We start from the raw sequence: 16,004 nt of genomic DNA, 5'->3' as shown, positions 1-16,004 counted from the left end.
TGCAAGGTTGTGCATTGGTCAGCTAAACAATACAACAAAGTAGCCTACTTTATTTACAGCCTATATTAATTTGGTCAACTTTATACAGCCCTAACAAGGCTAAAGTTCTGTAATCGATGCCCCTGTGCACTGTGATTCTCTCTCCTGCGCAAACACAAGGCCTTTTCACACTGCCCAAATCGCCGCGATTTTATGTACCAGAATCGCGGAACGACTGTCCCTTTCACATAGACAGTGTTGCCAGATGCCAGCAAGGTTTTCCAGCCCAAAGCCTCGTCAAAAACCGCGAGAATGCACAAAAAACCGCCCAAATTTGCTTTTGCTTGTTTCTCATTTAAACACATTGAAATCATTAACAAGCTTTAAAATTACCCATTTTTGGACTTAGCCTATCCAATTTCAGAAACAATATTCAATCAAATGAACGCAAAAGTAGGCTACAAGGACCCCAGTCAGACTATTCTTCTATAAGCTTATGTTACGAAAAATAATGCAATAAACGTAGACTATCAATGAGTCTGTTTGTGTCAATAGACGCTTGGAACAAAAGCATTCAGTAGGCTAGCCTAACATAAAAACATTGAGTGGATATATGAACATACAAAATAGCCTAACGCACAACATTTCAATTATTTATAATAGCAACATGACATGCATATTCATGTATAACATTAGATGAAATCGCATTGATTGTAGAACAGGGGTGTCGACTCTTTGCAGAGGCAGTGCGTTCATAACTGGTGGGCCAACTCTAGGCTACACAAAAAATATTTTCATAGGCCTACGCCAAATGTAGGCTAAAGGCTTGAGTTAAACTTGAGTCTGACACCTGTGATTTAGAACAATTAATTAATACATAGGCGCTATCTATTCCTTGAGACAGGCAGTTAGGCCTAGAGTTTTCATGAAAATCGCGCTGAACATAGGCTATTTAGGACAGTGTCAGTGCGCTCTTTGCAGAAGCAGTGCGTTCATGCATGGCAACTCTATACACGCAAAAAATATTTTCATACGCCAGATATAGGCTAAAGGCAAACTTGAGTTTGACACCTGTAATTTAGAACAATTAGTAGGCCTACCTGACAGGCAGTTAAACCTAGAGTTTTCATGAAAGTCGAGTTGAACGAACAGGGGTGTCAGTGCGCTGCAGAAGCAGAACGTTCATGCATGGCGGGCCATCTCTACACAAAAAACATAGGCCTATGGCCTAGGCCCTTCGTGAAAATTGCTTTGAGCAATTGTTATTAGGCCTAAAAATAATTAAAAAGTTCTAGTAGGCTTTGTCAAACTTCCTCAACAACTGTCGGGCTGGACGGAACGTGGGCCGTAGTCCTATGTCAAGCCATTCGCGCAAGACCTGTGCGCACATCCATCAACCCTGAAAGAAGGGGAAAGTCCATCCTGTCTCGTAATGAGAAAATGATCTTTGCCCACTTTGGCATATTGATATTGTCAGTCAGCTAGCTAAATTTGAAAACCCCGCGAGCTGTGTGTTTGAAGGGCGGTCTGCGCCGCAGTAAGGAAGAACCAGACTGAAACACTTTTTAATTAAACGTAATTTACAAAGACATCGTAAAACACTGAAAGCTAATATTTTGTCACAAGCAACCTACATCTGTCCTCTGTCAAATACAGTTGCATTTTCAGGTCTGAACAAAACCATTCAGTAGTTATTTAAGGAGAAATCGAACGTGCGTTTTGTTTCATTCGTCCCTCCTGGCCGGGATAAATGAAACGACATGGGGGACGAAAGAAACATACAGCTTAAACTTCCCACAACTTCAATATTTGACAACATCATGAATGGTACTTAATATGTGTTATTTTAGATAAATTACTGCTGGGCTTTACTGTCTGCTATGAATATCTAACAACTTATTGCTGTCATTGTGAAGCGCATATCTCGCGGTTATGGAAATACCATGCACTATGCCATTTATAGCTAGAATGCATGTTTCGATACAGGTGACGTGAGCTGAGAGTGTCTGTTGTGAGTTTAGGGGGCACGTCAGCCAGAGGGTGTGTGAGTGAGTGAGTGAGAGACTGCTGCCTGCTGAGGGTCGCTGGAAGAAGGGTCTGAAGTGCCTATGTGTTTCGGCTACAAAAACCCGCCGAACTGATCCGAAACCAGCCCAATTTTTATACACCCGCCCAAACCCATTTTTGCCCGCAAAATAGATTGCAAAACCGCCCAATCTGGCAACCCTGCACATAGACAAAAGGTCTCGCCAAATTTACTACCAAGCCTCCTAGACATTTTGCCGAGTTTTTTCGTTCCGGCACCAGTGTGAATGGGTTATGGCGGAAAGGGGGGACGTGGGCGTGGGAAGGGGACGTGGGCTAGTGACGCTACCAACCCACCACCGGGAGATTTAAAAACACACACAGCTGATCAGAACGAACAACAACAACAACAAGGAGAAAGAAAACATGGCACACTGGGGAGACCAAGAAATTCGGACGCTCCTTGCCCTTAGGGGAGAAGATGAGGTGAGGCGCCACATGAACGGGACAGTAAAGGATGGTCCTATATTGGAAAGACTGGCCGGAAAACTCCGCGACCTCGGCTATGCACGGGACAAGATGCAGGTCATACAGGCCATAGCAGATACCCTCGCCTCATTTTTTACAAACAAAGTGGCGGCAATCAGCGGTCAATTCTCTACATGCCCACTCAACGCATCGGACTCAGATACCGCACTCCTACAACCTCTAGGGACTGCTAGATCATCTTTTTCAGCATTCACGCCTCTCTCCGAGAATGAAGTATCTAGACTCCTGACATGCAGCCGTCCTACCACATGCTCGCTGGACCCTATACCTACAAGCCTACTTCAGTCCATCAGCCCGACCATCGCACCAGCTATCACACACGTGATCAATGCATCGCTAACCTCCGGCACATTTCCAACAGCGTTCAAAACGGCCCGGGTAACACCGTTACTTAAGAAAGCTTCTCTCAACCCTGCTCAAGTCGAGAACTACCGCCCTGTCTCACTCCTGCCTTTCTTATCCAAAGGCATTGAACGAGCAGTCTCCAAACAGGTCTCTGACTTCCTTTCACAGAACAACCTTCTGGATCCAAATCAGTCTGGGTTCAAAAGCGGCCACTCTACCGAAACGGCTCTGCTGTCTGTAACAGAAGCCTTAAAAGAAGCCAGGGCGACCGCTCGGTCATCAGTACTCATTCTGCTTGACTTATCGGCTGCCTTTGACACGGTTAATCACCGCATCCTTCTCTCTATACTCGCTAACATGGGAATCTCCGGTTCTGCTCTCTCCTGGTTTGAATCCTACCTCACAGGACGCTCGTTTAACGTATCATGGCTTGGTCAGCTATCTGCACCTCACCATCTCACCACAGGGGTCCCCCAGGGCTCAGTACTGGGCCCCCTTCTCTTTGCTATCTACACCACCTCCTTGGGACAGATTATCCGTTCGCATGGCTTCTCATACCACTGCTATGCAGACGACACACAGCTCTATCTGTCCTTTCCACCTGATGACCCCTTGGTTTCAGCACGGATCTCGGATTGCCTCTCAGACATAGCTACATGGATGAAGGCACACCACCTCCAGCTGAACCTCTCAAAGACTGAACTGCTGGTCCTCCCAGCTAAACCTACCATACACCACGACATCAACATCAAATTTGACTCTCTGTCTGTTTCACCTACCAGGACTGCAAGAAATCTAGGAGTTGTTCTCGACAACCAACTAAACTTCTCAGATCATGTTGCCTCAGTCGCCCGGTCATGCCGTTTCGCACTCTACAATATACGGAAAATCAGGACTTACTTAACTCAAGATGCCACCCAACTTCTGGTTCAGGCAATAGTCATCTCACGACTCGACTACTGCAACGCCCTCCTGACAGGTCTCCCAGCCTGCGCAGTGAAACCACTTCAGATGATCCAGAACGCGGCAGCGCGCCTGGTCTACAACCAACCCAAGAGGGCACATGTTACCCCGCTACTCATCCAGCTACATTGGCTACCTATGGCGGCCCGCATCAAATTCAAGGCTCTAACGCTTGCCTACAAAGTAGTCTCCGGTTCTGCTCCCACCTACTTGAATGCCTTCATACAGACATACGCTACCTCCAGACCGCTGCGCTCCTCAGACGAACGACGTCTAGCTCTACCTCCGGTACGCTCAGGCCAATCAAAACTTTTCTCATCTGTTGTTCCTCGCTGGTGGAACACACTGCCAGTTCCTACAAGGGCAGGGACATCCCTCTCCATTTTCAAAAAACTCCTGAAGACCCAGCTCTTTAGAGAACATCTCCTCTCATAGCAACACTTACAACAAGTCTTGCTGATCCTAGCACTCACCAGCCGTCTTAAACTGACACGTAACTGTTAAAAACAGCACTCACTGATGCACTTATTCTTACTGTACTCTAATGTTTTTTTAAATTGTCCTAATATTGTTGAGAATTGCTCTAAACTTAAACTGTTTACCATGTTGTTAGTCGCTTTGGCTAAAAATGCGTCAGCCAAATGTAATGTAATGTAATGTAATGTAATAGACCGAGGCGGAACGGCGGGACAAAAGGTCTCGCCAAATTTACTACCAAGCCTCCTAGACATTTTGCCGAGTTTTTTCGTTCCGGCACCAGTGTGAATGGGTTATGGCGGAAAGGGGGGACGTGGGCGTGGGAAGGGGACGTGGGCTAGTGACGCTACCAACCCACCACCGGGAGATTTAAAAACACACACAGCTGATCAGAACGAACAACAACAACAACAAGGAGAAAGAAAACATGGCACACTGGGGAGACCAAGAAATTCGGACGCTCCTTGCCCTTAGGGGAGAAGATGAGGTGAGGCGCCACATGAACGGGACAGTAAAGGATGGTCCTATATTGGAAAGACTGGCCGGAAAACTCCGCGACCTCGGCTATGCACGGGACAAGATGCAGGTCATACAGGCCATAGCATTCCCCTGTGTGTTTCACCGATTTGTTTGCCTATGAAACAACCTGACTAAGTACGTTATATTATGTTATCTAGAACCTCCAGCGAAAAGGTGAAAAAAAGCCACCAAAACCCAGTTCGTGGTGAAGGAGATCCAAGACTTGATCTTGGCCTTGGATCAAAAAGACAAGGAGGAAGAGCGCATTCGTTCAGAAAACCAACGCGTGCATGAAGACCAGCTCCGGAGAGAGGCGCAGGAGGCAGAGAGAGTGGCACGGGAGGCCGACAGGCGGGAGAGGGCAGAGCAGATGGGGTTGTTGGCTAACATGTTTAAGGATATCCAAAGGGACATGCAGTCGCAGTCTTCCCTTTTGCGGGACATGATTACAAGAATACCAGTTCCTGTACCAGAGCACAGCACCCCACGCCACTACCGTGCACCTGCTGCAGCGTCCTACCACTCTCCTCCGCCACCATTCCCCAGCTTCCACATGGACGAGTCACACAACGGGCCGTCTGCGTCTTATCAGCAGCTGGAATGATCATATTTTTGTTTTTAATTTTGCGATTTTTTAAAAACATTTTTTAGCACTGCATATTTTGCAGCTATAGGGCTCTATCTTTGGTTAGAATGTTTTTTGTATGTTTGTAAATAGTTTAATTAATTTTGCACTTGTAAATAGTTCATGTTTGTAAATAGTTATAATATGCCTACATTGCACTGTTGGATGTTTCATTTTGCACTTGTAAATAGTTCAAGCACATTTCTTTCTATTAAAACATTTATATTTTAATCTTCCTGTGCACTTCACTCATTCGCCAGACTTCACAAATACAGCCTAAGTCCGCGGTTATTCAAATGTGGACGTCTAATCGGTGAATTCACACTTCTTATTGTAATGCTTAACGCATTGTATACAGATTGCTTAGGTAACTGCACCTGTTTAGAATATTGTGGACTTTAATGCTAGGAATGCCTGCTGTATTGTTCGAGGACAGGCGATAATGCTCTTGAACAAGAGTATAGGTATTGTAATGCGTAATGCATTGTATACCGATTGCTTTGGTAACTGCACCTGTTTAGAATATTGTGGACTTTAATGCTAGGAATGCCTGCTGTATTGTTCGAGGACAGGCGATAATGCTCTTGAACAAGAGTATAGGTATTGTAATGCGTAATGCATTGTATACCGATTGCTTTGGTAACTGCACCTGTTTAGAATATTGATTAGAAATGATGGCATGTATGTGCTGACGTGTAAATAGCTACATTGCATAGGCCTATTTGCTAATATAGCCTAAAGACCTTCACTCAGGAATCATCACGTAGGTCTGTATCATCAATGTCTTTATTTACAATCACAACAATATTTAATTCTAAAGCATCACACACAAATGCAAACATTTACAGAATTGACATAATAGCTTCCTGGATAGCCTGTGCCTGTGCACCTGGTTAATAGCTTCGTGCCTGTGCACCTGGTTAATTGCTTCCCGGATAGCCTGTACCTGTGCACCTGGTTAATAGCTTCCCGGATAGCCTGTACCTGTGCACCTGGTTAATAGCTTCCCGGATAGCCTGTGCCTGTGCACCTGGTTAATAGCTTCCCGGATAGCCTGTGCCTGTGCACCTGGTTAATAGCTTCCCGGATAGCCTGTGCCTGTGCACCTGGTTAATAGCTTCCCGGATAGCCTGTACCTGTGCACCTGGTTAATAGCTTCCCGGATAGCCTGTGCCTGTGCACCTGGTTAATAGCTTCCTGGATAGCCTGTGCACCTGGTTAATAGCTTCCCGGATAGCCTGTGCACCTGGTGGAGCAACATGATGGTCTGGCGCAGGGCGGATGACTTGTTCAATGTTCCACTCCGGTAAAAAATGTTCTTTATTGAGCTCACAAATGTTGTGAAGAACACAACAAGCAAGAACAACGTCAGATACGGAAGCAGTGGCAACGTCAAGTCGCTTGGACAGGCACCTCCAACGACCTTTGAGGCGTCCGAAGGCATTTTCCACTACCATCCTCGCTGAACTCAAACAGTAGTTAAACTTCCGCTGCTGCTGATCAAGTGCGTGGTGGTTCGTGAAGCCTTTCATCAGCCATTTCCTGAGTGGATATGCAGGGTCTCCAATTATATGAACAGGAATCTCTACATCACCAACAGTTCGGGATGCCTGGGGGGTGAACATAAACATAACTTAATGCAACCCCTGAAATCAATAGCTGCAACATGAGTATCATAATGTTTAGAAAACATAGCAAGGTAATAGACCTCTGAAGTTCGCCTACAAAAAAGCTGCCATCTTTGACATCCGGTATCTGGCGATTTTTCCTATGGGAAAATAACATGGGGATTTTGAATAATCGCACCTGTTAAAGTCTCGTGGCGATGAAAAAGTCTGAAATGCAGACGTTTTCCTGAACACACTTTTGTCCTCTGCCTTCGAGTGGATACTGTGATCTCCGGTAAGTGAAGGCGGCACACTTAGATTTTTGCTACTCCAGAGCTAACTTGCAATGCAATTTGCCATAGGTAGTTAGCTTCAATTAACAACTGGATCTCCTTATATGGGCAAAGTTGGCCGTTTTGGATCTTTTTTGTAGGCGAACTTCAGAGGTCTATAGCCCATGCAGACCTATAATGTTATCCTTACCAGCAGTTGTGGTCGACGACAGCTTGGAGAACAACGGAGTGCCAGCCCTTGCGGTTGTAGTAGGAGTTTGGGTCGTTCCTGGGGGCAATAATGGGAATATGTGTACCATCGATGGCACCTGCACACATCGGATAGCCCCGTTCAGCAAATCCATCGATTGTCTCCTGACAAAGCGGCGAAGAGCCATCTTCAGGATGGCACTAACTTCCCGCACCACAATACATACAGTGCTGATACCGACGCCAAACATAGAGCTAACACATCTGTATTCGCATGTGCTAGCAAACCACCACAAAGCAATGGCTAGTCTGATCCGTGGTTCCAGTGGCTGTCGCCAGTTTGTTGCCTTGTGCCTTAGATGCGGTTCAACAAGCCCCACTACAAAGTCGAAGGTCTGCCGCGACATTCGGAATTCACGCCGCCATTCATCATCATCAAAATTGTTCAAGACATGTGACCAAAACACTGGCCCCTGTGGCCTGTCGAGGCTCCACATCTTTCTTTCACATCCCAAAGCAAATTGACCAAGAAGAGCCAAACGTTTTCGTCTACGACGTTGAAGATCTTTGAGTCTTCGAACTTCGAACTGCTCCCTGCTTCTCTTCAATTTCTCTTCCAAATTACTTTTTATTGTCCGAAGACGTTGCTCGCAAGATGAATCCGATTCTATCGAAGCATAGCACTGCACGATGATGCGTTGTCGGTTCTCCCGCCATGGTTTTGAAAATTACACACCTGCTCAGTGTCCGAATTACCCCGTTGTTTCCGGGGGGGCCCACTTGGGGGGGGGGGGTGAAATCTATGACATTATGAAACTCAGCCTAATAACAAAGGCTACTGTCGATTCAACATCCAATAGATTATAATAAGCAGGGTAGCCAGTTTATTAAAATGAAATATATGACATTATGAAATTCAGCCTAATAACAAAGGCTATTGCCAAAAATGAATCTGAGCAGAGCTAATTGTCAAATATTTTACGTGCACAACTGAACATCATTAGCCTAGAAATCTAGACGTGCCCCTAGCGGCAGGGCTAGTCTAGCAACTCTCCGTTGACTTGTGAGCTCTAGAAATCGAAACTAAATCTGGCATTGAAATCGTGTATAGAGTCGTTTATTGGGCTTAACATAATGATTGATGGCAGAGTTGCAACGGTTTGGCTTGAATTCCCTGCTACTTGAAAACAAATATCCTATTGCGTCCTATTGCGTGCAGAAGGAATTTGAAAGACAACTGATTATCCCAACCCTCGGACTGAGCACTGCGAACGGTGAGTGCCCAGACCCTACATTATAATGTGGGTCTGGCTCGCCAGGCTAGAACATCATCGCACAACTGAAAAAAATGAAAGTTAACACAAAACAGCTGTCTTTATCACATCTCGGCTAAGCCTACTGGAGATAGTCCCAAAGTGGCCTATTGGTCTCTTTCTGGGCATTTTTTCCCGTTTTCCACGCAGTTGATGGACGATGCCCATTGCCCAGCCTTGAGCCATGATTTCACGAATGGCTAGGGTTGAACTGGACCAGGGGAGGCGCATTGATGCTCAGAAAAAGAAGCAAATTTAAACTGCGCTCCCTTAAACGATTTCTGGCTTTGTCATCAATGTCATCAAGCGCAGAGATTCCTCTCTCGCATTCTGCCGAAGTAGGCTAGGTAAAAATGTGTTGCCTGCGATGACGAGTTTCTTCAGGCAGGACCCTTCCCTTGCCCCTTGCATTTTAAAGTCCCGATACTCCTCGATATACATTCCTTTTAACTTTTTCCACTGCTGCTAATTGCTCAATTGCTAACAAATTAATTAATAACAACTCGATTCAGAGGAGGGTGAGATCGGACAGGACAGGGGGCTATTATGAGGAGCAGTGCCTCTGCAGTCTGTGGGGGAAATACACATTGCAACCAACGGGGAAAATGTAGATTATCATAGTTACGGGTTGGCAACTTGACAATGAATGAGTGGGCCCCCTCTGACAGTGATTTCGAGCAGAACTAGTAGTGCCCTGGCCAGAACTAAGGGGGCTGGGCACTACCGGGCCCTATGGTAATTCGAACACTGCACCTGCTGCATCTGAAGGGTGCATAAGGCCTACGCATATCAGTCTACACGCCCCCTATTGCACGTCACGTTTAATTTTGCTAGCTGGTCCTGCCTCCTGGCTCCCCAAATCGCCGGAACTTGTGAACAGATCAGCAGGCCGGAAAATTTTCACCTCGCTTTCAGACACAAAAAGACTGCAAAATGACGTCCCCTCTTCCCGCAAATTTTGCGTAATCTCTGTGTGAAAGGGCCTACTGATTGTCCACCATGTCAGAATAGGGTCATGTGTTTTAAAGGGACACCAGGCAACGTTTTCGTGTTAATTAATCATCTTCGTAAGTCTGTATATGGTTAAATGACTCATTACAGGGCGAATGAAGAGTCTCTCGCCCGCCCCTACTGCCTGTAGGAAGAATATCCCGCTTGCAAGTTCGGAACACCGACCCGGAGTCCTTCAGGCTCACAAAGTCTCATTCATCGCGAGAAGCAGGATCTGTTTACGGCAAATATCCCCAGTTCAGAGGCAGGCTAACGAAACCCGGCTAGCGATTTTTACAAACGTGTAATGGCAGAGCCAGCGAAGAAGCAGCGAAAACCCTTGACGGAAGATGGAAAGAAGAGGAAAAGAGCTTCAGACCGAGCGAGGGCTCACACACGTATCAACCTTGGTCAAGCTTTTTCAGAATGGCGAGAGCTGAAAGACAGAGAAGGCTCCAAGACAGATGCAGACCTCGCATTCTTGCTTTTACGCTTGTAAGTAACACTTTGATATTTTACTTTGTGTATGGTTGTACTTTCATTGCGTTCGTTATTATCTGTAAATGTGTTGTTTACTGTAGCCTATTTCCAGAGACGGTTGATGAAGTATCTTTGATATTTCTATGAATGTCTGTTAGCTACAGTGGTAGCTAGGTGGCTAGCGGAGATCGTAGTGTGTTTGCTAGCAAACATGGGTATTGTTTTTTAGGTATTTCTTACACCTCTATTCTTTTTTGTGTGGCCACGCGTCATAGTGTTTTATTGGTAGAAAGACTTACATTCCAAGAATTTCTACGATCGTCGCAGTTCTCAGCGAGCTAAGTGGCTAGCGGGCGGAGAATTTGGCTTGTTCTAGCTAGATGGATGATGTCTCTGTGTGTTTGCTAGCAAACATGGGTATTGTTTTTTAGGTAGATCACAGTTCTTATTCCCCTCCTCTCTTTTTGTGGCCACGCGTCAGTGTTTTTTGGTAAAGTGGCTAGCGGAGATTTTTGCTTGATCTAGCATGATTCCCTTCTATGTGGCTAATTTAGCTTCCATGTTGCATCCAGGTGTTGCTTTTATTTGGCGCTGGTGTAGCTTTTTTGCAGTGTGCTTCATAGTGTAGAAGTCGATGAGTCACCGATCGCATTCTGTATTGATCCATAATATGCTACAAATCCTCGTCAGCTACTGTACGTACACACCGCCTACAATGAACCCCAGTCTCAGAATATTTTCCACGACCGTCTTGTTTGCAAATAAGTTACGTGGGCTGACCAAGTTACTGTTAGTGACACTACAACCCCCTCCCGCCCTCCAAACAACACACACACACACACACTTTATCCACTCACCCCCAGCAGTGTAGTCAACAGACAAATGTAGCCTAATTTCAAAGCATTCCACCACAATTACCTATACGCATGCAATTTCACAATGTAATGTTAGAAATGTTGCAAAAATGCTGTCTTATTTTTTCTAGTTACAAGCGCTGGCAGGTTACATCCACACCAAGCAAGACCCAGTCCAGACCACCAAAACCACCTGTTTCCAGTATCACAGAAGACTCAGATCGAGACCAGTATGTTTTCTTACACAGGCTTTATTTATCCTGCCTGTAATTTTGTAGTTCCAGTTACTTATGCACTATTTTACGTTTCAGGGATGTTCCTGTAAATCTTCCTGAGCTTGGTGTGCAGCCTTTGTCTAGAGAGGGAGAAGTTGGTGATTTGGAAATGAGGTGAAGTTCACCGCCATACGATAGTATGGTGTATAGTTTTCAGAGAGGGTTTCTTGATCTGCTTTTTTGTGGCTGTTGGCTTATGTTTTGGAGTCTCTATTTTTCTGCTCGCAGCATGCACTCTATGAGCATCGAAGAACACCACCACGAGTCTTCAGATGAAGAGGGGGCTAATGATTTTAGGAAGACCATGTAAGTGCTGTCCATTAGTCTTTCATTTACTTCCATTTACCTCTTTCTTCTATCTGAAATATCTGTATGTGTTGTCTGAACAGCATTGAGTGTGATGATTTTGGGGCTGATCCAAGTGTCTTGGGTTTGGAGGAAGGAGACAGTTCAGATGAGGATTTTGTCCCTTCTCTTCATTTACGGTATGTTTGCATATTATTTATCAATTTTGGATGGAAGTTGAGCTACATTTGTAAGTCGTAAAGCGCAGCCTATTTCTTTCTAAACTGTTCTACGACATTGTCTAGAATATGAACTCATGTAATCCTTCATGTGAAGTATTTTTTGTAAAGATGATCAATATGCATATTCAACTCTTCAGAATGGTTGGAGACAAAGCGAATGACCTGGCTGAAATCAGTGTGGATGAGGCCGTATTAGACATAGACATGCCCGACCCTCCCGCTCCAGAATCAGAGTCCACCGCACATCTTCACAGAGTACTCTCTGAGGATGATCTGGTCGGTAAAACTGCCAGCATAACATACAACAACAATCTGCTTGATCTCGCCATGCACTTGAAACTACCAGTGCAACAGTGCACCTTTGCAGACAGAGTGCTAGGCGTAGCATGCTCTGGTGCACAACCTTTTCAAGTTGCCATGAAGACACGAGGGACAGGAGTAGTTCTAGAATGGGTAAGGTGTGAAAATTGTCAAAAAGTCAATTATGTAGGGTGCTGTTATTGTTTGACACTTTTGTATGTATGTTTTTATTGTTTCTCACATAACATTGCCATTTCTTTACATTAGTTATGCCCTTTCGGACACTCCGTATGGAAATGGAATTCGCAGCCAACCTTGAAGTTTGGCATGCAGGGCGGTGACTTTATGCTGTCTGCCAATATTCTTCTGTCCGGGAACAACTATAGAAAAGTAGCCCTACTCTTCAAATTTATGTCGATGGGGATGGTTACCGAATCCACATTCTACAGGATCCAGGATGCTTACTGCATAGAGCCGGTGCAGGAGTATTGGGATCAAACTAGAGCAGAAGTCCTAGACCGTTTACGGCAGAAGGACCATGTTGTTCTCCTGGGTGAGGAACAGTCTTACACCTTTGACTAACTTTTACACTGACAATTCTGTATGATATGCTATGACTGTATGATTGGAAGCTGTGATTCTAATGCTTATAATGTCTGTTTGCAATAGGCGATGGCAGAATGGATTCTCCTGGTAAGTTCTGTATGCATACTGTCAAAATTGAGGATCAGATTTTTATGTATGTACTGTGGTACTGCTTTATCATTATCTTCTAATATCTTTGGTTTTATGTTGATGATGCTTTTAGACTGAAATAGCGTCATGGCTGCTCCGAGACTGTTAGATTGTTCTTTTAGCATAACATTTGGCCTGTTATAGGGTGCAACTCTCAAGGTTAAAAATACAAAACTATGTCCAGGCAAAATGTCCACTGTCTCTCACACCTCCCTTTGTGAATTGCATAATCCAAATTAGATTTTTCCTGTGGTTAGAGATTGGGATGTGTAAATTATGTCTGCTGCTTTCTCCTGAGCATGATTGCTAGATCAAAGCCTCTTTCCTCATTGACTGTTATTCAGACGGCCTCTGTAATAACGTACACAAGTTATATGCTGACAGTTGTGCTTTTGCCTCAGGTCATTGTGCACAGTTCTGCACATACACCACAATCGAACAAGACTCCAGAGATGTGGTCCACATTGTTTCCGTTGATAAACGCGAAACAAATAAAAACTCAGTCATCATGGAGAAGGAGTGCTTTGTTCGCACAATGGATGCACTCCTTCCAGAGCTTTCTATAAAGGAAGTGGTCACTGATGCCCACCCACAAATCACCGCATTACTGAGTAAGGAGAACTTTTGGTTATGGTGAAGTCATAAAGACCGTCCCAAGTTCATGTTTGATCGCTGTTCCCACAGGGCCTCATTTTTAACATATATGTAAAAAGAATTTTAAAAAACGTATCATTTTTGTTTACATTGTTTTCATGGCCTCTCTTTGTTATAGATCCGGAGCGTGGCAAATATAAAGCGTGGGGTATTCAGCACTCATTGGATATCTGGCATGCAGCTAAGAGCCTGAGCAAGAGGCTTCGACGGGTATGCATCAGTACATTTACAGACATGTGACCAGTTTCTATATGTTGTCCTGGTGTTGTGAAAAGAAGCTAGCTATTGTGTACCTTGTGTACCTTGATCAGGCTGGGACCGTGAAAAATCAGACTGGTATTCAGCCATGGATCAAGGACATAGTCAACCACTTTTGGTACTGCAGCAAGCATGCGGACACAGAGGAGCAACTCAAGGTATGGTTGAGGGGGAACAAATGTGTTGATTAGGACAGTTTAGTTGACATGCTAGCAGAACATGTTTGTTGCTCCATGCACTGTATAACTTTTTTTATGCAGATGATGTGGGTTGGTGTACTTCACCATGTCTGCAATGAGCACTCTTGGGCAACCAGTTGCTGTGAACATGAGCCACTGGATGAAGACAGCCAGAACAAGCCTTGGATCATACAAGGTAATTTCAACCAATACTGGTGCAGAATTCAACACTGTATGTGAATGTTTTACTGACTGTGTTATGACTATAGGTTCAGCTGCTCACAAGGCACTTACTGCTGTTGTCCTTGACAAAAGATGGCTGATCCTGGTAAAGAAATTCCTAAACTTCAGGTAAATATATGTAAGACATGATTGTGTTCACCCAAGTTATTTTTGAATTTCCAGTATTTCTCACTCAAGTGTTCGTCATGTTTCAAATGCAGCATAGTTGACCTTATTTCAGTGTAATCTGTAATGTGGATTTCATTTTTTATATATATATAACAAAACAACACATGTATTACCACGAGTGTTGTTGTAATTATGTCTCCCACCCACACAGGACCACATCTGATTTGGAGTCATTCCAAAATCATATTTTGATGTATGCAGCAAAGCGCATGGCCTACTCTCCGTTTGTATACAAGACTCGGACATTGCTGGCAGCCATTGATTATAATAAACACAATCAACGCCGCCCTGCACGCAACCAAGATGGACAGAAAATGTAGGTATTTTTGTGACATGGTTATGGTTTTTCTTTTTTTTTTTACCTTGTAGAATGACTAACGACAAACACAAATTGTTCTTGCTCTCTAGTTACAGACGGAAGTACAACAAGAAATCAAAGAGTTGGAGCGTGTACACGATGAAGGAGAAAAAGCAGTACACGTACATTCCAGAGATCCAGAGGGCCATTCTTGCCAGGAGAATGGGAAGTGGGTCTGGTCTTCCCCGCAAACAGACGCTAAGGCCTGATGACCCAAGGCGTCTGGGTGTACTTGCTCCACAACAGCCACCTCCCACATCAGAACTAGTGGCGATTCATGTCTCACGAGGGGACCGTGGTCCCAGAGAATTGGAGGACAATTGAACAGTTTTCATATGGCATATACATGTAAATAATAAAGAATTGATTCTGAAACTTTGTCCAAAATATTTTTTATTTACAAATGTACTGTGAAAAACAACATATACATAAAGTTGGGATGAAAGGTGGTAAGAACTTTTACAATGTGTATGGTAACAAACTATTTACAATATGATAACAACTGCTATGCAGCAAGTATTGTGAAGAATTATGCTAGGCGGGTCACCCTGAAGCCGGTGTACTGCCCTCTGGGGTCAGGGAAAGTGTCCCTTATCCGGCAAACACAGCAGCTGGGTATAACTACTCTGTTGCCCACACCCAGGCGGCCGTGCTGCCACAACACAAACTGCCTATAGGCTGCATGTCTAAACTGGCGCTGTTCCATCCCAGGTTCTGCATTATCGGCTAGTGCAAATATATCATTCCAGGCTGCCCTGGCCAGCTGCAACACACCCTCATCTAAAATATAAAAGTCCATGTAGGCCATTTTACTTATGCAATTCTGTGGACGTTGCCGCCAGCATTTCCTCTCCAGGTCCGTGTTCATCTCCCGACAGTTTCCACAGACACACCAGTGGAGTCCGGCAGGTTCAGGGTCAGGACGCAGGGGCACCTCCAGAAATGATAAGACGTCGAACATCACCCCCGGGGACCTGGTTATAACTCTCTCTAAGATCAGGTCCTTCTGTGAGGCATCAAGTGAATGAAGTGTATCCTAAAACACAAAATAATCTGCATGATTACACAGGTCTTTCAACAAAATAAAAAGGCATCTCTG

General features: G+C 44.7%; 1 protein-coding gene across 1 annotated transcript; it reads left to right on the top strand.

Moving 5' to 3' along the window:
- The first annotated feature begins 9,913 nt into the window (after positions 1-9,913).
- On the top strand, positions 9,914-15,229 carry LOC143138222 (uncharacterized). The gene is made up of 15 exons (XM_076298723.1): positions 9,914-10,369; positions 11,340-11,438; positions 11,520-11,597; positions 11,712-11,789; positions 11,873-11,968; positions 12,148-12,463; positions 12,578-12,863; positions 12,980-13,003; positions 13,447-13,656; positions 13,818-13,909; positions 14,011-14,115; positions 14,218-14,332; positions 14,406-14,487; positions 14,699-14,863; positions 14,956-15,229. Exons 1-15 carry the CDS (start codon positions 10,182-10,184, stop codon positions 15,227-15,229), a joined length of 2,208 nt encoding a protein of 735 aa, XP_076154838.1. The 5' UTR covers positions 9,914-10,181.
- Positions 15,230-16,004: the final 775 nt, after the last annotated feature.

Source organism: Alosa pseudoharengus, unplaced genomic scaffold (genome assembly GCF_046254945.1).
Source record: "Alosa pseudoharengus isolate Yale_2024_CS ecotype anadromous, Long Island Sound unplaced genomic scaffold, YU_APseudo_1.1 YU_APseudo_1.1_scf_10, whole genome shotgun sequence".
NCBI classification, from domain to species: Eukaryota; Metazoa; Chordata; class Actinopteri; order Clupeiformes; family Clupeidae; genus Alosa; species Alosa pseudoharengus.
Note: the sequence above shows the minus strand (reverse complement) of the source record. Positions and strands in the feature narration are given on the sequence as shown.